At 65.1% G+C, this 23,249-nt stretch overlaps 1 protein-coding gene across 3 annotated transcripts; it reads right to left on the reverse strand.

Moving 5' to 3' along the window:
• On the reverse strand, window positions 1-22,851 carry B3GAT1 (beta-1,3-glucuronyltransferase 1). Of its 3 annotated transcripts, XM_086338811.1 has the most exons (8): window positions 22,475-22,851; window positions 18,313-18,623; window positions 9,559-9,651; window positions 9,304-9,450; window positions 4,503-5,011; window positions 3,663-3,959; window positions 2,729-2,828; window positions 1-1,747 (listed from the first exon to the last, which is right to left on the reverse strand). In XM_086338811.1, the coding sequence occupies exons 3-7, from the start codon at window positions 9,560-9,562 to the stop codon at window positions 2,742-2,744; spliced, it is 1,044 nt and encodes a 347-aa protein (XP_086194937.1). In that variant the 5' UTR covers window positions 9,563-9,651; window positions 18,313-18,623; window positions 22,475-22,851; the 3' UTR covers window positions 1-1,747; window positions 2,729-2,741. The 3 variants fall into 3 exon arrangements, with proteins under 3 accessions (XP_086194937.1, XP_086194936.1, XP_086194939.1); XM_086338810.1 differs by lacking the exon at window positions 18,313-18,623; XM_086338813.1 differs by lacking the exons at window positions 18,313-18,623; window positions 22,475-22,851 and adding an exon at window positions 15,354-15,651.
• Between the last annotated feature and the right edge of the window lie 398 nt (window positions 22,852-23,249).

The raw sequence follows: 23,249 nt of genomic DNA on the forward strand, positions 1-23,249 counted from the left end.
TTAAGACGGTTAAAAACCATAGTTGACTTTTAATTTCGAAACAAATTAAATACAGTTAAATTAAAACAGACGATGGTGCAGCTGTGGGGGCCGCCCTCCCCACTGTGTCCTCCGGGCTCTGCCCCGCCCCCCACTCCCGACGGGGGAGCAAACAAGCTGTGGTCACCGACCCAACCATGGCTCATAACGAACTCATTCCCAACAAAGACGGAAGCTGCAGTCCACCAGGGTTATAACTAAATAAATACACATGCAGCGAAGAGAGGGTGTTAGGTGAACAACTGAACTAGTATCTGCCAAAAAGAAACAAAAAGAGACGATCCCGTTTCGTGGTTCATCACCAATTTCCTGAAAACCAGCCCTGGCCTTCTGGCCAAGACAGTTGTCCAGCCAGGCGAGCTGACCCAGCGTCCAGGGTTGGTCCCGTGAGCGAGGCCACGGTGACCGGCGCAAATTCACCCACTCAGCTGGTCACTGTTACCCCCGTGGTTCCCGGGCCCTGCAAGGCGGCTCAGGGCTCTGGGTAGGGGGTTGTGGGATGCTCTCCTGACCATGGTGAGGAGGTAAACTCCCTTCAGCACAGGCGGCGATGCTGCTTGGCACTCTGGGTCGCTGCGCTGAGGCCACGGCTCCCCCATACCCAGGAGCGGGCTCTCCACAGCCCTCGGGCCCATCCGGCGAGTTTCAGGAGGGTGGGGGCTGTTAGCGTTAAAAGTAAACACCTGTTTCGGGCGGGGCGCGAGCTGTTCCTCTGCCTCTCAGGGGATGAAAATTGTGCTTCCAGCCGTCAGGAGCATGAGAGGGGGCTGGCAGAGGGCTGGCCCGCGGGGAAGGCAGGGGGACCAGCGCCTCCCTCCTGGCGGGAGGCTGCGTGGTTGAGGGGGATGGGGAGGGACGGGAGGCCAGCTGACTGTGCGCCCCGTTTGGGATAAGCGAGGTTTTGCTTCCCACTCTGTGTGTAAGTCACGATTTGCCAGCAGTCTGGGCTTGGTCTCCCGCCCTCTGGGTTCAGGTCACCTCCGTGCCCTTCTGTCGACCCCTCCGCTAGGCCAAAGCCCCGGCCGGGGCGGGGAGGACACCGCCCGGCCCTTCCTCTCTCTGCTCCTGGCCCACCTGCACCTTGAGCCCCGGCGGCCGCTCTGGTGGGGGCGTCTGCCTCCCCAGTCCCGGCCCAGGCGCGGCAGTGGGCGGCTCCTTCCGCGCTGGGCGGGGGCGGGGCCGGGGGCGGGGCGGGGCCGGGGGCGGGGCGGGGGCGGGGCGGGGGGTGGGGCGAGGGCCTGGAGGGGCTCTGCTCCCCCCGCGAGGCGAGGTACAGCCGGGCCTGCCAGGCGCTCAGGCGGCCCCAGGCTCTGGAGGCGGGAGCAAGGAAAGCCCGCTAGGGCGCCGACCTCCTCTCCCGGGAGCAGCTTGGTCCGGACGCCTGGGGCTGGGGACCACCGTCCAGTGGCCGTGGGGCCCCCATGGGGCCAGGGGCCGCTCTGCCGGGCTCTCACCTCCGTCCCAGCCGGGCAGTCCCCTATTTCGGGGCCCATGGCGTCGACCCCGCAGGATTGCCGGGCGGGTGGAGCACAACAGGTCTGGGGGTTCTGTGCTTTAGGGTCTCCGTCCTTCGTCCCGGCATGGGGCCGGGTTCTCTCTGAAGGCCCCACAGGGGAAGGGAGGGTGGCAGCGAGTCCACGGGAGTGCGCCTCAGAGGGACACGGCGTGGGGAGAGGAGGCGGCCAGGAGCAGGTCTCAGAAGGCGCTCCTGAGGGGAGAGAGCGAGGGAGCAGCGTGAGGGGGCCGCTGGGAGCTGGGGTCCACGGGGCCCCCCCAGACGCCCGAGGAGCTGGGAGCGTGCTCTGTCTGACCCACTGCGGTCTGGTCGTGGCCCAGGTGATCTGCCATGCTCAGGGTCATGACCCCCGCGGTCTCCTGCAGTTGGGCTGTTGCCAGCGAGGCACAAAAGCTGCAGCCTGAGGCCTGAAGACCAAGAGAACCCCACTCACAGCAAGCCTCCAGCTCAGGAAGGGCCTGGCTGTGCGGGTTACTGGCACAATCCACTCAGCTTTTCTGAGTTTCGTTCCTGTATCTCTAAAGCGTAAATAGAGCCTGTGAACTACTTCAGTACAGGATTTTTAAGGACCAAATAAAAGCAGCAGCAGTTGGGCAGTGCCAGAGACTATTTCTGGTGCCCCAACAACCCATTTAGCAGATGAAGAAAATGAGGGAAATGGGAGCCTGGGAACTGGGCCAGAATCTGGAGTCCACGCTTCTACCTCAACTGAGGAGGAAACCATGCAGACAGAGCCCAGGTGAGTCCACCCAGCAGGGCCTCATACGAGGACAGGTTTGTGGCCAGAATGAGATGGGGAGACAGGGAGCCGTCACGAGGCGGTGCTGTGAGGTGAAGGCCTCCAAGCAGCAAGGAAGGGCCCAGGTGTGCAGGGACCCAGCTGTGTGGGGACCCAGCTGTGTGGGGATCCAGCTGTGCAGAGACCCAGCTGGGAGGCCCAGGTGTGCGGGGACCCGGCTTGGGGGGGTGCAGGTGTGCGGGGACCCAGCTGGGGGGCCCAGGTGTGCGGGGAGGTTGCCACCTACTGACTTCATCTCTGCCTCCTCCACTCCATGGGGCCTTTGCCGTGACTGTCATGATTAAAGACCAGGAGGAAACACCTTGGCAGATTTACTCTACACCCAAGCTTGGAGGGGGGGCTGATCAGGGTGTCACCGGCTCGCATCCCCTTACCTGTGTCCGGGGCTCAGATCTCCACCGTGGGGTCAGTGAAGCCTTTCTTCCCCTCATTCACCAGCACTGGTTTCTCGGTCCGCGTGTGCCAGACCAGGATCTGTGTGTCCAGAGACATAAGACCACATGGGGCCGGCCCCGACCTCGCCCTCCCACCCTTGCCCCTCCCCTCCAGCCCTGTTCCAGCAAGACTTTCTCCATTGTTCTGTATTTCTGCCTACCCCCTCATTCTTGCTCTTTGTACATAGGCTGCCTTCACAATATCTATTGGAAACAGAAAATCTGCAGCTACAAAGAAGAGAGAAAGTGGTCCCAAGTTTTCCTCTTGCTTCTCAGCCTCCCCTGTGCTTTTTGATGGATCTTGAGGGAGACAGTTCTGGGGCCTCCAGCTCAGCTAAGTGCCAGCCTGGTCCCCAACTGGAGAAGTCCAAACTGGTAGGAAGACGTATCTATGCATGTGTGTGCATGAGCATATGCACGAACATGTGTGTGCACGCCTGTGTGTGCGTGTGTACTGGGCACATACACTCGTGCTCGTGTGCACGTGCATGGGCGTGTGTGCACATGCATGCACACACATGTGCCCGTGCCTGTGCATGTCGGTGCATGTGCACTGGCATATGCATGTGTGTGTGTGCATGTGTACACATGTGCCCACGTGTGCATGTGTGTGCACACATGTAGGTGTGTCTGGCATGGAAGTATGGAGCCCAGCTGATGCGTGGTGAGGGAGGAATTCATTCCTAGGCTCTGCCTGCCTGGGGGCCCCCTCCTCGTCCCCCTGCCCACCTTTAGTGTGGCTGCCTGAAGGGCCACAGACCCGCCACCCTGGAGGGAGGCTGGCTGTCCACTGGCTGTGCAGGTCCCTGATTAGCAGGGAGCCTCGCGGGCAGGAGCTGGCCTGCACCGCGCTGCGAGCTTGGCGGGCGCCCACCTTGGTGCAGTTGGCCGCCTTGGGCTCCAGGTCGCTGAGGGTGACAAGCTCGCGCAGCAGGCTGCTCTCCTGGTAGCCGCCCTTCACGCCACGCAGCTTGAAGTAGGCCTGGCTCCGCTGCAGGATGAGCCGCAGGTTGACTGCAAATCCCGCCATGTCTATGGCAAACGGCCGGTGGGGGTCGAACACCGTCTTCCAGCCAACCACCTTCCCTGCCCCATTGACCCTCGGGGCCTCGTACCGAAGGCCCCCGACGAAGGCGACGGGCCACACAGACACCCTCCTGGTGCTGCGCATCTAGAGGGGAGAAGAGTCAGGACACCTGGGCCGCCCAGGGCGGGCGTCTGCAGAGGACTGGCCAGGGCTGTGAGCAAGGCCACCCTGCAAGCAGCTGGTGCTTCCCTTGTCACGTGACCTGTGCTTTGTCCTTTGCTGCAAAAGCTCTGTCTCCCCGATTTAGAGTCTGAAATGACTCCCTCCCCTCCCCCACTGTCCTGATTCCCAAACTCGGGGGATGGGAGTTGGGGGGACACTGAAGGTGGACGGGGAACCCTCCTCCCCTCCCCCACTGGAAGCCCTCCTCCAGACAGTGCCTGAAGCCAGGGCTGCGGTGGGTTGGTCGGTCTGGGAGCCCATGCAGGCCTCCTCCCCCTTCGCCAGGTTCCCCGCCCTCCCTGGTCTGCATATCCACGTACTCCGTACTGTGTAAGGAGTACTGCATATAAGTACTGGGTACAATGGTACTGGGTACAAGGGTACTGGGTACAGGAGTACTGGGTATAAGTACTGGTCCCAGGGGTACTGAGTACAGGTACTGGTCTGTGTATCCGCGGCCCGCACCTCCTCGAAGAGCTCCAGGCTGTAGGTGTTGTCGTCGTCCGCAAAGTACACCACGCCAGGCTGGCTGGAATTGCGCGGGAAGGTCTCCCGCAGCCAGCGCAGTGCCAGGTTGCGCTGCATGGTGCCCCGGGGGATGCGCGGGTCACGCGCATCCCCCCGCAGCTTGTAGTTGCGTGGCGTCTCCACGTGCAGGTGCGTGTAGTTGAGGCCGGTGTCGCGCAGCAGGCGTGCCGTCAGCGGGGTGCGGCGCGGTGCATCCTCCACCACCAGCCAGTGCAGGTTGGGCACGTGCAGTAGCGTGTTGGCCAAGCGAGTGAGCTCTGCCTTCTGCACCGGGCGACTGTAGGTGGGCGTCACCACGTGGATGGTGGGCAGTGTGTCAGACCAGGGCGGGGGCCGCGTGTACACGTACTCTGTGCGCACCACCTCCACGATGTCCCGGTCGGACATGCAGTACTCCCTGGGGTCCGTGCCAGGGGGCGCCTCACGCCGGGGGTCACCACTGTCATCTGCAGATCAGAGGAGGGGGTGTGGGGACACTGGGCACAAGTGCTGGGCACAGAGGCACTGGGTACAGTGGTACTGGGTACAGAGGTACTGGATAAGGTACTGAGCATAGGGGCACTGGGTAAGGTACTGGGTACGGGGTACTGGGTAGAGGTACTGGTTACAGGGTACAGTGGTACTGGGAACAGGGGTACTGGATAAGGTACTGAGTACAGGGGTACTGGGTACAGGGTACAGGGGTACTGGGTACAGGGTACTGGATACAGGGGTACTGAGTATAGCACTGAGGTACTGGGTACAGGGTACTGTGTAAGGAGTACTGCATATAAGTACTGGGTACAATGGTACTGGGTAGAAGGGTACTGGGTACAGGAATACTGGGTATAAGTACTGATTCCAGGGGTACTGAGTACAGGTACTGGAAACAGGGGTACTGGGTACAGGAGTACTGGGTACCGACGCTGGGTATAAGGGTACTGGGTATGAGCACTGGGTACAAAGGTACTGGGTACAGGAGTATTTGGTATAAGTACTGAGTACAGGGGTACTGGGTACAGATGCTGGGTACAGAGGTACTGGGTACAGGAGTACTGGGGTACAGGTACTGGGTACAGGTGTACTGGGTACAGGTACCAGCCCGCCCGGCTCTCCTCTGCTCCTGTGGGAGAGTCAGTGCACACCTCTCTGGGGTCCTGGGGGCTGCCGCTGATGGTTAAGGCTGGCTGCCTGACACCCTCGCCCTGGGTCCTCCTCTTTCTGACCCCTATGCCTGGCTTTCGACAGCTCTGAGCGGTTTAAGGGCAGCTGGCCAAGCTGCAGCATCGCACCCGGGGCTCCCGTCTGTGCCAGGCTTTGTGTGGCGAAGCGCCCACCACACTGCCCGCGCCCTTCTCCCCAGAGCTGCTGAGGAGCCTGGGGCACTAGCACTCCTGCCTGGGGCAACCTTAGTGCTTTGGTGCCACGCGGCCTGTGGCCCCAGAGTCCAGGAGCACCTCACCTGGGTTCCAGATAGACTGGACAGGATCAGAGCCTCCCTCTCAGGCCGTTGCCCCCGTCCTCCCCTCCCTGTCCCCCTCCTGCTCCCCCGGGGGGAAGGGACCTGTGGGGGTTGCCCCAAAGGCGCTCTGGGGCCTGACCCAGAATCTAGCTCCCGAACCTCGCTGTGGAGTGTGGGGCTTCACCACAGCACCCTGTCCTGGGGGCTGTCCATGGTGGGCAAGATGCTTCTGGATCCCGAGCCCATCCCTTCTGACTGTCGATGTCCCATGTTTGGGCCAAAGGGCGGGGTGGAGACCCGCCTCGGCTCCTCTGGGCCTGTGTGTCTCCTCACATGCACGTTCCTGTCATGCGTTCACAGCCCCTGGGGCCTTGCCTGTGCCCCTGCCCAGCCGTGCGCCCAGGAGGGGTGTGTGTGGAGCCGGGCAGAGGCCCACCTCCATGACACGCAGGCATGGGAGCCCCTGGAGGTGCCCTGCTCCCGCCAGGGCAGCTCTGATGGCCAGGCTTTCTCCCTTATCTGCATCCCCGTGGGGAGCCAGCAGCCCCTCATGGGGGGACCAGCCCACACCCCTCCCGTTCTGAAAGCGCCCCCCGCCCCCAACCGAGGCCTGTCTGGCCACGTGAAGGACTCTGGGTGCTCGCTGCTCCGGGGCCATCTCAGCGGGAGGTGGGATGGTCGGAGGCCAGACCTTGGGGTCCGAGCTCCGAGGCTCAGACCCGGCCAGCTCTGCACTAACCACAGGACCCTGAGCCAGGGCCCTGGCCTCTGGTCACTACTGGCAGCTGCGAAGGGGAGCTGATAACTGCATCTCCTTTATCCAGGTTCCATGTGGGTTTAGGGGCTCGGAACATCTCTCCTGTGCAGAGGCGGACAGTAAGACGTCCAACTATGGGAAGGGTAGTGGGGGCAATCCCGTGCAGGGGGTGAAGGGGGTCCCGGGAGGCTGGGCTTCCTACAGCTCTAGTCAGCAGGCAGGTGTGGATGTGGGTGCTGGCCTGGGGCTGGGCACTGGGCTCCGCGGTGACATACAAGTCCCCGGCTCTCGGAGAGTTCCCACGGGCTAATGACCCCCACTGGGGACACACAGCCCAGGTGGGAGCCTGCCCCCGGGCTGCGGGTGCAGGGTGGGGAGACCGGCACAGGCAACCAAGGGGACTTTCTGCAGGAGTTTTAAGTCAAACTGGGAAAAGAAAACAAGCTTCCAGAGAGCAGCTGCAGACCAGGACATAAATAAGGGTTAGTGTATCCTGCCACGAGCAGAGCTCTGGAGCCCAAGGCTAGGGAAGGACCCTGAGCGTCCCCCCCCTCCCCCTGCCCTGTGATCACACCCCCGCAGGCAGCTCTGCGCCCTGGAGGGTCTGCGAGCCTAAGACAGGCTGGGTCAGGGTTGCTGCCGCCTCCGGTCCTCAGGGCCCCCATCGCCCTCTGGTGCTGCCTGTGTCACCATCGCGGCTGCCCTGGGACCAGGGCGCCAAGTCCCGTCTCTAGGCATGACCGGCCGTGCTGAGCGCGGCAGCCTGGCGTCCCTGAACCCAAAGCGCCGCTGAGAACAGAAGCACGTGGTGTTACATCCCACGCGACAGACCTCGTGAGGTGCCGCGGTGACGGCTCTACAAGGACAAGCAGCAGGGCTCCCTGGCGGTCCAGGGTTAGGACTTGGCGCTCTCACTGCCATGGGCTGGGTTCAGTCCCTGCTCAGGGAACTAAGATCCCACGAGCCACTCAGCTCAGCCAAAAAAAGATAAAGCACCAAGGAGCGAGGGGAGGAAATGCTGGGAGAGCTCCAGGCGCCCGACAGACGGTGGGCGCTGAGCCACGTTCGGCCCAGTCCTCCTGGAGGAAGCTTCAGGCCCCTGCAGCCTTGAGCAGCCTGAAGCGTCACGGTGAGGGCTGCCCGCACCAGACTGGGGCTCTTGGCCCTGCCTGCTCTGGGGGCTGGGGGCTGCGTCAGGGCTTCCTGACCAGGAAAAGAAGACACTCGCCCTGAAAGGCTTTCAGTAACACAGGCTGGAAATCCCACCACCCAACCCCAAGCCCTACCACAGTGCATGCCCCCCAACCCTGAGCCCTCCCATGCTGCACCCCCCAGCCCTCCTGTGGGGTATGCACCCCCTAGCCCTCCCATGGTGCACGCCCACCACCCCTGAGCCCTCCCATGGTGTACCCCCCCAGCCCTTCCGTGGTGCATGTCCTGGGCGTGGGTGCAGAAGAAAGCCCGCGAGGCTCTGAGCCTGGGTGCATGGCACCATCCGAGCCCCAGGTCAGCCCCCAAGGGTGCAGTCATCAGCCAAGTCGGCCCCAGGTCCCCACTGGCCAATCAGGGGAGAGTCAGCCCTCCAGGCTGTGGCCACTCCGTCAGGGGAGTCAGGCCTCCCTCCAGGCTGTGGTCACCCCGTCAGGGGAGAGTCAGGCCTCCAGCCTCCAGGCTGCGGTCACCCCGTTAAGGGAGAGTTAGCCTTCAGGCCGTGGTCACCCCGTCAGGAGACTCAGGCCTCCAGGCTGCAGTCACCCCATCAAGGGAGACTCAGGCCTGCAGGCTGTGGTCACCCCGTCAGGAGACTCAGGCCTCCAGGCTGCAGTCACCCCATCAAGGGAGACTCAGGCCTCCAGGCTGTGGTCACCCCATCAGGAGACTCAGGCCTCCAGGCTGTGATCACCCTGTCAGGAGGCTCAGGCCTCCAGGCTGCGGTCACCCTGTCAGGAGACTCAGGCCTCCAGGCTGTGGTCACCCTGTCAGGAGGCTCAGGCCTGCAGTCTGTGGTCACCCCGTCAGGAGACTCAGGCCTCCGGGCTGCGGTCACCCTGTTAAGGGAGACTCAGGCCTCCGGGCTGCGGTCACCCTGTCAGGAGGCTCAGGCCTCCAGGCTGCAGTCACCCCGTCAGGAGACTCAGGCCTCCAGGCTGCGGTCACCCTGTTAAGGGAGACTCAGGCCTCTGGGCTGCGGTCACCCTGTCAGGAGGCTCAAGCCTCCAGGCTGTGGTCACCCCGTCAGGAGACTCAGGCCTGCAGGCTGTGGTCACCCTGTTAAGGGAGACTCAGGCCTCCAGGCTGTGGTCACCTTGTTAGGAGGCTCAGGCCTCCAGACTGCGGTCACCCCATCAGGAGGCTCAGGCCTCCAGGCTGCGGTCACCCCGTCAGGAGACTCAGGCCTCTGGGCTGCGGTCACCCCGTCAGGAGACTCAGGCCTCCGGGCTGCGGTCACCCTGTCAGGAGACTCAGGCCTCCGGGCTGTGGTCACCCCGTCAGGAGACTCAGGCCTGCAGGCTGCGGTCTCCCGGCGGGGCGGGACTCACCCTTGCGTGCGGCGAGCAGGGGTGCAACGGTGCTCTGGTGCCACACGGTGACCAGCAGTGTCCAGGGGAGCACGATGAGCACGACGGCGAGGACGTCCCGTCGCTTCGGCATCTCCAAGGCTGGCTGGGCCCACAGCTCCTCGTGAGCTGGGCAGCGGCCGCAGAGGGAGAAAAGCACACGAGTGGGCCGGGTGGGCCAGGCACGGGGCCACGGGGAGCCGCACGCCAGCCCACGGGCCTGACCGCTCAACCCACCCATTGCCGACGCAGCTCTGCGGAGTCCAGCCCGACCGGAGTCTGGGAAGGGGTGCTGTCTGCAGTGGGTCAGGAGCCCTGCGGGGTGAACACCTGCAAGAGGGGACAGAGAGGCTGGCCAGAGGCCTGGGGTGCCGCCCCGTGGGGCCGAGGACAGGCGGTGCCCCCTCGGTCCAGACACCCCTGCCTGGGTTCCCCCGGCTTACCCCCGGGCCCGTTTATGAAGAGGGCACCTAGTTTCCAAGGCTTTAACGCCCGTGGGCCTTGCAGCCTGCCTCTGGGAGGACACAGAGAGTGCTCAGGCTGAGGTGGCTGTGACGGCCACAGCCTTGTGCTCGGACCTCGTTTCACAGCCTGGATGAAGGCATCTGCGCCGAGTGAGTCCTCAGAGGACTGGCCAGTAGTGTTTGGAAGTGGACTCTGGGAGGGTGCACCCTCAGCAAGCCTGGACGGGACAGGGCCCAGGCTGGAGCCACAGCCGGGGGCCAGCCGAGGGGGCTCGGGGGCCAGCCGAGGGGGCTCAGGGGTCAGCCGAGGAGCTCAGGGGCCAGCCGAGGGGGCTCGGGGGTCAGCTGAGGGGGTCGCGTGCCGACAGCTCCCCTCCGGGCCGGCTGAGCTCATGATGAGGGATTGGCGCCCTGCCTCCCAGCCTCCTGGGAGCTGTCACCCCCTCCCCCGCCCCCACTTCTGTGCTGAGAGCCCTGCAAGACACCTCTGGGTCCACAGGGGCGGCCTGGGGGGAGGACAGCCATGGGCAGCCCGCCTGTCCCCGCGCGTGGGCCCCCCAGGTGTCCCGTCTGGCAGGCCGAGCCCCCAAGGTCACGCCCACCAGGCCGCAGGCAGGCGGACGGCCGTCTCTCCTGGCTGAGAGCCAGGCTGAGCAGGACTCTTGGAGGCACTGCGTCCCTCCTCCCGACCTGGTCCTCTGGCCTGCAGCCCTCCCGGCGGGTGGGTGCGCGCCAGTGGCCGCCCCGGCCTGTCTGCACGGCCTGCTTGGAGCAGATGGCGGATAGGCCTTGGGGTCAAACGATGCAGGCTCAGGGCGGGTTCCTGGACCCCGAGCTACCTCCGTGCTCCTGGCCGCGGCCCCGCGGGAGGAGCCCAGAGGCCACGCTGCCTGCCCGTCTGGGTGTTGGGCCGCCTCCCCGGCCAGCCCCACCAGTGCCGAGCCCCTGGGTAGGACGCCAAACACTGGATTGGGACCTTGGTCTGGTTGGCCGCCGCAGGCCACACAGGGAGGCCTCCTTGGGTTGTGGGGTCCCCTGGGGCTTTTCCAGGCATCTGGCCGTGGGAGCTGGCCTGGCCTGGGCACCCGGCCCCCGCCGTGGCCTCCCCCAGGGATCACTCGCCGCTCTCTGAGTCCTCCTGCATCCCCATCCTCCTGGTGCTTGCCGAGGCCACAGGGGACGGCTTGTGCTGGGGCCAGGCCTGAACCCAGACAGGAGTGGGGGAAGGGGGTCAGGCCCCAGAACCCCTTGGGGGGCAGCCCCCTGCAGGTCCCGATCCCCCGTGGAGTAGGAGGGGACAGAGGCAACGGCCTGAGGGGGACAATGCTCTGATCCTGTCCAGTCTATCTGGTCAAAACATCTATGGTGGGAAGGAGGGAGAGGCAGGAAAGCTCTAAAAATAAACTTAGCCATAAACCCAGTTGTGCATTAATTACTTTGGAAGCCATTACGGCTTGAAAATCCCATAACTTTAATGGAGGCTATTATAAGCACGGCGGTGAAGTCATGAAGCTAATTACCAGGCGGTTATGAAGTGAAGCGGGGAGCCCCCAGCCTCCGAGGGAGCCAGCTGGCCAGCAGGGGTCTGTGCGGGGCAGGCCTGGGGCTGGGTGGCTGGGAGCGGGGATCAGGGGGCCTGGGGTGGGGGCGTGGAGTGGGGCAGGCAGAGCACCCCAGACGCAGAGGCCTGAGTCTGAGAGGGGACTGCAAGGATGACCGCGGGCCGTGGCCCGGGAGGGGTGATGGGCAGCCGGCCTGGGGTCCAGCCTCAAGCAGGCTGCCCGGAAGAGGCTGGGCGAACTTGGCTCTGAGGCTCACGGCAGCCTGCCTTCTGAGACTGCAGGGATTCCAGCAGAAAGCTTGCCCACGCCCCACACCTGGGGAGGAGCTGGTTTAGTCCCACTGGTGGTGGGAAGGGCTCTGCTGGATTCAGGGGCCATGTGGTGGCGGCGGTGGTGGGTTGGGGGTTGGATGCGCCTGGCCCGCAGGGAGGGAGGCTCACACAGCTCTGTCCTGCCACTCAGGGAGGTATCTGCAGAGCTGGTGCGTGCACGTGTGTGTGCGTGCATGTGTACACGTGTCTGCATGTGTGCGTGCGTGTGCATGCTGTGCATGCACATTGTGTGCGTGTACGCGTGTGCACAGGTGCACACGTGTGTGTGCATGTGTGCATGCGTGTGCTGCATGTGTGTATGCACGTGCACGTGTGTGCACGTGTGTGAGCATGTGTACACATGTGTGCGTGCGCATGCATGTGCATGCGTATGTGTTTGCGTGTGCATGCTGCGCATGTACATTGTGTGCGTGTATGCATGTGCACAGGTGTACACATGTGTATGTGTACGTGTGTGTGCACGCGTATGTGTTCACGTGTGTGTGCTGTGCATGTACATTGTGTACGTGTGTGCGTGTGCACAGGTGTACACGTGTGTGTGTACATGTGTGCATGTGTGTGCCACATGTGTATGTGTATGCATGTGCACGTGTGTGTGTGCACGTGTGTGTGTTTGGTGGAGGTCAGTTACACACAGACCTTCCCCCCCAAGCCCTCGAGCAGGGCAAGGGCCATGGTGCCCGTAGGCCTGGGATCGTGGCTGGCAGGCGGGTTGCAGGAGGCCACGGGGAGAAGAACCCCCAGAGTATTGTGTACAAGCTGCGCACGCCCTGACCACCGCCCAGCCGAAGTCCTTTCCCTGATCGAGCGCCCACTGCCAGCCAGTGCGACTCTGCCTGCAAGGCCAAGGATGTCCCGGGAGCTCACGGCCCGCGGGGAGTCGTCCCCCGGGCACAGCGCCCGCGGCCCCGACCTGACTTCCCCAAAGTGGTCCTCGACCAGGGGATGCTCAGTGAGTGACCTGCACGGCGTCCTTCAGCGTTCGTATGATGTTTCCCACCGGTCTTCACCTCTCCTGGAGAACGTTTTCCCGGACTCGCCTCATGGAAGCTTTGGAGAGCATTCAACGTAATTCTCATAGAAACGAGGGCTTTCTTCCTTTCCCGCCTGTATTTCTTTTTTTCTGCCATATTCTGTGATGATAAGGGGCTTCCCTGGTGGCTCAACGGTAAAAAATCTGCCTACAGTGCAGGAGACGCAGGAGACTCGGGTTCAATCCCTGGGTTGGGAAGATCCCCTGGAGGAGAGCATGGCACCCTACTCCAGTCTTCTTGCCTGGAGAATCCCCATGGACAGAGGAGCCTGGAGGGCTGCAGCCCGTGGGGTTGCAGAGTCGGACATGACTGAGTGTGCACAGAGATGACGAGAGCACGCAGGGCCGTTGCGGACGGATGAGGAGCAACCTTACATACTCTGGGGAGGCCGCAGCTCCCTGGCCCCGAGAGGGCCCCCCACCTGCCTGCACCACACAGACAGGCCAGGGCATTGGTCCTGAATGGGTGGAGGTGACCCTGCTGGGCCGTGAGGAGAGCAGCTGCCCCCTGTCCCTGGGAGCCGAGTGCCCTGGGGCTGGACTAGGGAAGCTGAGCGGACGTCAGCAGAGTTCAGCAGAGGTCAGCGGGCAGGACGCTGGGAAGGGCCGGCTCACCCTCGGCCTCAGATGGTCTCTGAGACCTAATGGGACCCCACGAGCCCTAACAGGACTCAGCATCAACCCCGCAGCCCCTGCGCAGGACAAGCCTGAGGCCACAGCTAACTGGCTCCCTCCCTGAGGGTCCACATGCATCAGCTGGCCCCATGCCTCACTCCCCAGCCTCCTCACCCCACTGGCTCTGCGGGGAGAGGGCAGTACGTGGCAGCTGCTGACCCCTGGCTCTGCCCTCACCCCCGGAGCAGGTGGAAGAGGGGGCCTTCCACCCCAGGAGGGCTCGGACGACCCCCGGGGCTGCAGCCCTGCCTTGGCAGGCTGGGTTCCTTCTCTGCAAGCCACGGCGGCCTCTGAGACAGGCAGGGCAGTCTTGGCCCCGTTTCACAGGCTAGGAAACAGGCCTGGAGGGCCTGGGTCAGAGTCTCAGAGCGCTCACACCCGCTCCACGCATACTGCTCCTGCTGGCAGACCTGGCCCCTCGGGCAGCACCAAGGGTTCGGGTCAGCCAGGAGGGGCTCTCCACCGGCTCACACGGTGGGGGCTGGAGCGACCCCGGGCCTGGTGCCATCTTCCTCCGCTTTGGCCGAGACCCCAGCCCCTGGCCGGGGCGGAAGGACACCCGCTCAGCACAGGCTGCGGTGACGGCTTCAGGTTTCTTCCACCCAGGAGTCAGGAAACAACAGTCCGTCGGTCGTGTATGAAATGGCTCCTTGGTTTCTCTTCCGGTTTTTCAGAAATAGCCTTGGGATCGGGTTTGGATTCTGACTCAGTAGAGAATGGACAAGGGTCTGATGTGAGTGGTCCCCTGCGCTGCAGGAGTCCGAATGGCACAAACCCGCGGCACCAGTGGCCTGACTGACGTCCCCGTCTTCATGCGAAGGGTCGTCCACGTGCCCCACGGCCCCTCGCAGGAGGGTGTCACCTGGGGTGTGTCCTGGGTGTCCTGGGCTGGGCCCGAGGCACACGCGTGACCTGCAGCGTGGCTCCAGGTGGGGACACAGACCAGAGGGAGAGTGGCCCACCCAACAGCGGCCGGCCCGGGTGAGCGCCCCCATGAGAGCCGTCGCGGGAGGGCCTTGGGCAGCTGTCCCGTCCACGAGGCCTGTCACAGCCCTCCTCGGGGGTCTGAGTGTCCCCGAGCCCGCTGGCCACCTTGCAGGAAGCCTGGGCACCAGCTGGGCACTGCGCTGCACCTCAGCACCATCGATTGTGATGCAACCCCACAGAGGCCGAAGCGCCAGCTCCCTGCCCCCGGACACAGGCTGAAGTTTCACTTGGGAGGCGGCGGCGCTAGGTCCATTCTGCGAGCCACTCGGAGCCAGCCCCCCCTCCCCAGGTGATACCATCATGTGTGCACGTGAGCTCGCGGCCAGGACCGCCTCTGAGTGAGTTCCTGGGCACACGCGTGGCCTCAGGGCGCAGAGGCCTCTGAGGAACGTCCCCCAGGAGAGGCTGTGTGGACGCAGCAGACGGTGACCCTGGCCCTGGGACACGGCCTTGCCTGAGTCCAGCGCGGCCGCAGCAAACACCCTGGAACATGCTGCCCCTCAGCGCCCGGCTCGCTGCACTGCCCCGGGCCCTGGAGGCTTGGGGCAGCTCAGGACATGCTGACACTCAGCACGTGGGGCCCCCAGGCACCGGCCTGGGTGGGCGGGGGCAGGAGTCGGGGCTCTGATAGGAAACGGAGGGCAGGGGCCGGGGGCCAGGGCCCGGGGGCTGGGCGTCCGAGGACGCGCTGCCTAGGACAGGGTGCAGAGCCTGCAGGCCCCGGGTGAGGGTTCGTTCAGCCTTGCTGGGGTGGCAGCGCGTGGCCGTCTGTCCCCACTGCCCTTCCCCGCTGTCTGGGCATCCTGCTTCTCTCTGCCTGTTTCCCTTGGAGCTGGTGGCCTGCGGTTTGGCATGGGGGTCCCACCCACCCTGAAGTTTCCAGGGGAGGCCACCTGGCACTCTGAGCCCTTGGCCTGACCCCCGAAGCTTGCCAGGCCCCACACACTCTGCGGCCAGCCCACACCCTGCGTGAACCCACCGGTCTTGCTGGTTCTGTGTCCGTCTGCAGCCCCTAGGCCAGGGGCTCCTCCGGACTCCTCTGGGCCCTGCACGCTGTGGAGGCTGCACTGTGTCTCTGGCACTGAGTCTCCTTCGCCAATGCTCGTTGGGCAATTTGGGATCCGCTGAGGGGTCTGTGGAAAACCCCAGTGCAGGGCCTGCCCCGCAGAGAGCGCCACGAAGGCTGCAAGACGTGGAATATCGTAGCGGGGATGGCAGCAGCCCGCTCGTGACTCCAGCTGAGCATCTGCGTCTGGCAGAGATGGGACGCAGGGTCCCTGGCTTCTCTGGGCCTGGCCAGCCTCAGGCAGCTCTCACAGCGGTTCCTCCCTCCCCTAGACGAGGCTGTGCCTGCAGGTGGTGCCCGTGGTGTGGACTCCAGGGAGGGCAGGGTGCCCCGTCTCCCTCCGTCTCCAGGGTAGGCAAGCCGAGGCTCCTCCTTCGGGCTTGGGGCTGAGTTCGGAGGTGGGAGGTTGACGCAGGGCTGCCCGTTTCCTGCCAGGCTTCTGAGGCTGCTCTCACTGCCTCTCCCGCCTGTCTCTCCTGCCGCCCCGTTCCCTCCCTGGGGTCAGCCGCCCCCGCGCTGGGAGAGACACTGGGAGAAGTGTTGCAGGAGGTGCGGCGCCCGAACGGGCAGCGACAGCACCCCAGTCTCAGCCCCAGGCCTCACCTCGGGGGGTGGGTGATGGACCCAGAGTCCCTAGTCTCAGCCCAGACCCCACCCTGGGGGGGTGAGGGACCCAAGGTCCCAGTCTCAGCCCAGGCCCCACCCCGGGGGGGTGAGGGTCCCAGGGTCCCAGTCTCAGCCCAGACCCCACCCTGGGGAGGGGGTGACGGACCCAGAGTCCCTAGTCTCAGCCCAGGCCCCACCCCGGGGGGGTGAGGGACCCAGGGTCCCAGTGTCAGCCCCAGACGGTGGTCTAGACAGGCTGAGCCTCACGAGGGGCGTGCAGAGGGCCGCCCCATGCACGGGGCTCCGGGGCCAGTGGCCCCACCCCAGGCTCTGCAAGGGGCCGGCTCCTCGCCTGGGGTCCTGGCTGGGCTGCCCCTTTGCTGGCCCTGCCTGTAGCCTCAGCCAGCCGTGCTCTTGCCTCCCTGTCTCCCGGGGGCTGTCGAGCACGCCGGCCCTGCGGTCGGCACTGGACTGTCGGGGAAGGTGGGGCTCCAGGCGCCTGGTTCTCAGAGCACAGAGGCATCTGCATCCCTGGGCAGGAAGGGCAGTGGGGAGACGCCACCGTGGACTGCCTCTCCCCCACAGTCTGGCAGCAAACGGCCTGCCTGTCTGAGGACCGGGCCGGCAAGACGCTCCACATGGAGTGACCCAGCCCAGCGGAGACCAGCGCTGATGCTGCTCTGACACAGAGACCTGGAGGACTCTGGGCTCAGGGAGGCACGGCACAACAGGACCAAGCCCCTGACCCGCTCACAGAGGCACAAGGTGGTTGGGCTCGGGCAGAACGGGGGCTAGGGAAGCACACAGCTTCCAGCGTGCACAATGAGGAGTCCTGGAGCTGGACAGGTGCGCAGTGGGGATGTCCTGGGCGCCCTGAGCACTTGAGAGCCGTTAAGGTGGTGCACCTAACTGTGCATTCTATGAATCTCTGCCACAGAAAAGGACCTGCCACCCAACAACCGTGCGTGGGTGGGTCAGCAGCGACACACTGGGGACTGCGCCGGGCGGCACCTGTGTGGGCCCAGCGCCAGACCTTCCTGCTGGCCGGCAGGGGTCTCCATGGCAAGACACACAGCGGGCACGTCCAGGGGACGTGCCCCAGGGGTTCCAGGCAAGGCTCTAGGCGTGCGCAGGGCATGGTGAGAGGCTGGCAAGCACACACACACGTGCACGCACACATGCACACAGAGCTGGTGTTTCCAGCCAGGGGTGTGGGGAGGGGTGGAGGCGTGGATGCTGGCTCCCAGCAGGAGGTTCACGGGGACGAGAGAAAGTCTATGTCAGCACAGGGTGAGTTAGGCGAGCAACACTTCCCTTCACCTCAGAGGCTCAGAGGATGAAAGGAAACAGAACAACTGCTCAGCACAGAGGCTGGGGGCAGAGGGTGTGCACACACCGTGTGGTCAGAGTGTGGTCAGACTATGTGCACACACCATGCAGGCTGCTGATTCACTGATCTAATTAAAGTTTCCTGTGTATTTCCAATGCGCTGCCTGTGGCCTGAGCCAGCTGACCTTCCCTGGGGCCCTGGCAGGACAGTGTAGGTGTGTCCTCCCGCCAGCTGTCACGGGAGGACAGCGGAGGCCTGGCTGGCTGGTGGGGGAGGGCCTCTCGCCCCCTGCCTGGGGGCCTGAGACAGGGAGGGCAGAGTTAGACTCAGGCCACAGTGCGGGGCCAGGCAGCAAGGTGCTGCATGACCCAAAACAGAAGCAGAACCTCTGCGGACAGCTTCCTGATCTGCAGAAAGAAGGCTGCATCTACAGATGCAGAACCCTAACTCTGGGCAGATGGTCTCCCCGGCCACTGCTGGCTCCCAGACCTGCTCGCTCTGCCCCCTGTCCTCTCGGCAGGTGGGCGCCCCACCCTGCTCCTGGGGTGTTGATCACGGGGGCTGACCGAGGGCAGCAGTGTGGTTGGGGCCAGACACGGGCACATGCCTCACGCATCTGTCATTTTAGATAAGGAGACGAGGCCCCTGGGACTGAGTCTGCAGCGAGCGGCCGACACAGCTGGGCCTGGAAGCCAACAGCAGCTGGTTGCTGGGCCTGCCTGGCCAGGGGCTCCTCTCCCTCAGGACCAGGGCTGGGAGCCAGGTAGAGCCCTCCCGACCCTGGCTGCCCCTGCCTGCCCAGACGCCCTGGAGGCCGGAACCTCGTGTGCTCCTTTATCTTGAACGCACGGGGCTAAGCAGGGCCCTTTGGGGGCAGGAGGGGGAGCTGTGCTCACTCGCAAAGGCGAACACGACCCGAGATGGTGCCGGGCTTACCGTGTGGCCACGGCCCCACCACAGGGAGGAGACAGGCTCAGGGCGGTGGGCGACAGAAGCAAGGCCACAGCTGGGCCCCTCCGTGTGCCAGGCAGACTTCGTGTCATCCAAATGTAGGTAGATGGAACGTTAACTACCATGGAATGAATGATTTAAAAATTGCTGGGAGTTCCCTGGCGATCCAGTGGCAAAGACTGCACGCTCCCAATGCAGGGGCCCTGGTTCCACCCTGATCAGGGAACTGGATCCCACACGCAGGAGCGAAGAGTCTGCACGACGTAACCAAAGATCCGGCATGCCGCAACTAAGGCCTGGAGCAGCCAAATTAAAAAAAAAAGAGGCAAAAATACCTGCTGAGCAAAGCACTTACTGCTCCTGTTCCAAGTGAGTAACACGATTCATTGTGATTCTCATTCCCACCTCACAAGCATCCTGTTATCGTCCCACTCAGAGACAAGACACGCGGGGGCACAGGGGGTCAGGGGCGGCCCCAGGGCACACAGCGTGGGCACACAGCACGCGCGTCCGCAGGCCCCGCTCTCCGCGCTCGCAGGCGCAGTGCCAAGCCCGGGGCAGCTCTTGCCAGGGGCACTCAGGGACGCTGGGCTCGTCCCGGACGCGTCTGTGCCATCCTGCGGGGCAGCCACAGCCCCGTGCGCGCCTGAGCTTGCAGAAAGCGCTGGCGTGACTGGGGGATGCCCACCAGGGGAGGGGGCAGCTGCGCCACGTCCCGCCAGGCTCTGAGGCTCCGAGCACCGGGCAAGTGACAGACCAGTGCTCACCACTCCCCAGGGAAGGAAGCGAGACAGGGAAGGAAGCGAGACGGGGCAGGGGGAGGAGGAGGCGACGGCACTCGCTCAGCAGCGCGCAGGGTCCATGAGGACCTCAGGCTGGGTCCCTCCTGACACCTGCCCTCTGACCCCCATGGCCCTGCCCCCTCCCCCTCCTTCATGAACAACGACCAGGGCCCCCCATCTCCCAGCTGCGGGGCGGGAGACCCCCTGCTCAGGGCTCTGATCTCAGGGAAGACATCCCCAGTCCAGCCAGCTCTTAGAGGTCCACCCTGAGACTCCCCTCCATTGAGCTTCTGGGCGGCAAAGCCCTAAGCCCTGCCAGGCGCTTGGCGGGGAGGCCACTGCCCTGCCGTCAGCTGCTGCGCTCGGGGAGCACAGATTCATTTTAATATTGGCTGCAGCTAAACCTCATTAGGAAAGTAAATTTGCTGTAGCTGCAAAAAAAAAAAAAAAAAGGCAACCCACACAGTCCTTCCTTCCAAAGCTAAGCTAAACAGAAAACCTGATCTGACTGGGGCCCGCTTGACGCCTTACCTCCCTGGGACTGGCCCGGGGCCCGGGACACAGTAGATGCTCAGTGAGCGAGTGTGGAGCAGGGTTGGAGCGGCCCCCGCCCACCTGGCCAGCTGGCAGCACCCACACCAAGGGGCCACCGGCCTGGGGTTCCTGTCGGTTGCACGTATTTTGGGGGGACACTGGCCAAGAAATGCAATGATCGCACCAACCACTGATTCCGCACGGAAACCGTGTTGCTGCCATTCAGCAGGGGGACACTGAGTGTGTCTCCCTCAGTGGAACGGCAGGGGCAGGACCAGGCCCCAGGCCTGGAGGCGGAGGTCTGAACGGAGAGCCGGCAGCAAGGCCGGTGAGGCGGCCCCAGGGTGGGAGAACGCCTACTCCATTCAGAGGCTTCCGGATGCCAGGGGCTCACAGGGACGGAACAGATGCAGACACGATGTTGATGCCTCTCAAGTGCTTCACCTACAGACAGCCTGGCTAGAGAGGCTCCTGGGTCTACAGACGTTCAGGAATCAGGGCCTAGAGGCCTCCGCTTTCCCCAAAGTCCTCCCAGCCGATCACAGAGACCGAGGCAGCCTCGGCCTGGCCAGCCTGTGCCCTGCATGGCACCACCTCCGCGTGCTCACCCCATACGCTCAGCAGGCCCCGCAGAGGACTTCTGGCCTGCAGGCCTGGGCTGCGAGCAAGCTTCCCTTCTTCTTCTCCCCAGAAGGCGTGGGGGTGGGCACACGCAAGAGAGTCCCTTCTGCCCGGGGCTCCCCTGAAGCCCACGCTCCCCCACGTTCCTTGGGGGGCCGGCCCCCTGCCCTGGCCGCTGGCTGCCGACACAGGCGGGCATCTCAGAAGGAGGCCCGAGGTGGCCCCCACTCTGCTGGACCCCGGCGCCCACGCTTCTGCGTCTTTGTCTGCCTTCTCCCGCAGCTGCTCCACCTGCCTCGGACTCTCAGATTCTCTTCCCTAGCCCGGCCTCTCCTCCTGTCCAGCGCTCAGCAGAGGGGGGCACTCGGGCAGTTCCCGGCCCGCTCAGCCCCTCCTCTGACCAAGCTGGACCAACACGCTTCCCTGACCCTAGAGCCTGGTTTGCGGTCAGCTCACTGCTGGACCCGCCACACTTGTGCAGCTTCCGCCCTCCTCATCACCCTGTGCTCACAGCCAGAGAAGGCCAGCCACCCGTGTTCCCTCTCCCCTCGCCCCTCAAAACCATGGGGGAAAACCCAGGTGCATCCAGAGACGGCGGCCAGGGGCAGGGCTGGCCCTCCACTTCTTCCTCTGGAGCCCCCAGTCTCCACCAGCCCCCCTTCAGGTGGGCCCGTCACTGCTGCTCATCCGGAACCTCTGTGCGTGCATTCAGTCCCGTGCCGGTGAGCCGCCAGCACACCCCAACAAGGAGGGGCTCACCCATGGGCAGGCACAAAACGGGCACAGCAGCCGCCTGGCACTGAAGGGGGCATGGATCCATCAAGCCTCCCTGCTCCACACCCGGGCAAGCCTTCTGCATCTCCCCAAGATGGGGAGGGGGATGAATGCAGCTCCAGAAGCTTTGGGGGTGCTGGGCATGGACTGGGTGCAGTGCAGTCTCTTTGAGGGTCTCATGGGGGAAGGGTCTTTGTTCTAAACAAAGGAAGGGGACTCGATGTTCGGTCCAGTGAGGCCACTGACAGCCCCCAGCTCAGCAGCTTTGGAGGGGATGCCTCTGTCTCTGTGCTGGAGGCAGGGAGCCCTGGGGGACAGAAGGTGGATCTGGGGAAGCGGGAGCCTCCATCCGGTAAAGTCACACGCCCACAGCCCCGTAACTGGGGGAGCCGTGAGCCCCACCCTGACACAGCTACACACAAGATGTCACCGGCTGCTCCGGGGACATCCCCACCCAGTCCTGTGCAGCAGTGCATGTCAAGCCCCCGGTGGGTACCCCACCCACCCACGCAGAGCTGCCCCCACCAGCCTGGAGCGACCAGCCGTCTGCAAGGCCGGCCTCAGCATCCAGGCAGAGAGAGCCCCAGAGCCCTGCTGCCCAGCTTCTACAAGAATCCATGCAAGCGGCGCCGGGCTGGGACTAGGCCTGGCCAGGGCAGGACAGGCAGAGGGCTGGAGAGGGTCTTGTTTTTGCCTCTGCGTGCGCAGGGGCGGGTTCTCTCAACCTCAGCTCCAGCCCCAGGCCGTCGTCACCTCCTTCCTGGCCTCCCTTTCATCCTCTGCTGCCTCACACCTCAGTTTGCTCCCCTAAGCTGTGGGCTCTGGTTGGGAGGGACTGGGGCCCCAGGCCTGAGTCCGGGTGTGGAGGGCAGGCAATGAACTCGGTCCTGACTCCTTCTGCCCCCTGCACACCTGTCCTGACGCTGGGGCCCCTCACCACTGCTCAGCCCCCTGCCTCGCGGGAGAGTTGTAGACATTTAACTTGCCAGTGGCTGGAGCCTCTGGGCTTGGGGACGACCCTGGGGGACCCGGAGCATTGGTGCTGACCCCCAACTCCAGGTCCCAGGAACCACCTGCTGAGGTGGGAGGAAGGGCCCCGGGGAGCTAAGAGCCTGGCCTGCGGCTGGCAGGGGCTGAGAACCAGCTTCCCCTTCTCGATGCGAGGAGGGCCAGCACCACCCAGGTCTTGTCTCGCAGCAGCCCCTCGACTGCGGCGCTTCCTGGCCCCGGCCCGATGCTGGCCGACTCTCAGCCGCCCCGCTGCGCGCACCACCATCCACGCGCGCGCGCGCGCACACACACACACACAGGCACACACACACACACAGGCACACACGCACACAGGGGCGCGCGCACAGGCGCCCGTAGCACATGCCGCGGGCGCCGATGCGGACGCATAAAGGGGCTCTGTACGCGGCGGCGGCGGGGCCACTGACCTGCGGCGGCGAGTCCGGATCGTCCCCGGCGCGCTCCATCTCGGCGGCGGCCCCTAGGCGCCGGTCCCCGCGCCCCCGGGCTGCTGGCCCCGGCCATGCGCGCCTCCGGCCCCGGGGGCTCTCGGGCTGCGGGTCCCCCGAGGCCCCTTCATCGCCGCGGGGTCAGCGCCGCCCCGGCCCGGCCCTTCTGCGCTCGGCGAGGCGGCGGCCGAGCCCGCGAGCGCACTGGGGGCGCGGGGCGGGGAGCCGGGCGGGGAGGACGGGGGCGCGGCAGAGCGAACAGAGCCGTCCGGGCGCAGGGCGGAGGCGCGGGGCCGGGGCGCGCGGCCGGAGCCAGCAGACCGGGCCGGCGCGCAGTCCCCTCGGCGGCGGCGGACGCGCCCGGGCCGCCGCGGCTGTGACAGCGCCGCCAGCCCCGCCCCCGGCCCGCCCCCGGCCCGCCCGCGGCGCTGGTGCCCACCGCTAGCCCCGCCCCGCGCCCCGCCCCGCGCGTCCAGCCCCGCGCGCGAGCTGCCGGCGGGACCCGCGCCGCGGACCGTCTATACATCCCCGCGGGCGGGGCCGGGGGCGCGAGGAGGCGCGGACCCCCGGGTGGGTATCGCCCCGCGCCCTCCCAGGCGCCAGCGGCCCGGCTCTGTGCTCTGAAGCGGGGCTGCGGGAGGGGGCGACACCGCCAGGCCTCGCTCCGGGAGTTAGAGCCCCCCGCCCCCAGCCCCGCCTCCATCCCGGCCGTTCCTGGCGCCCAGTTTGGCTGCCTTTCTCAAAGGGTGATTGT

This window comes from Bos grunniens, chromosome 15 (genome assembly GCF_055505025.1).
Source record: "Bos grunniens cultivar Pamir isolate PY7600 chromosome 15, Bosgru_T2T1.0, whole genome shotgun sequence".
Classification (NCBI taxonomy): domain Eukaryota; kingdom Metazoa; phylum Chordata; class Mammalia; order Artiodactyla; family Bovidae; genus Bos; species Bos grunniens.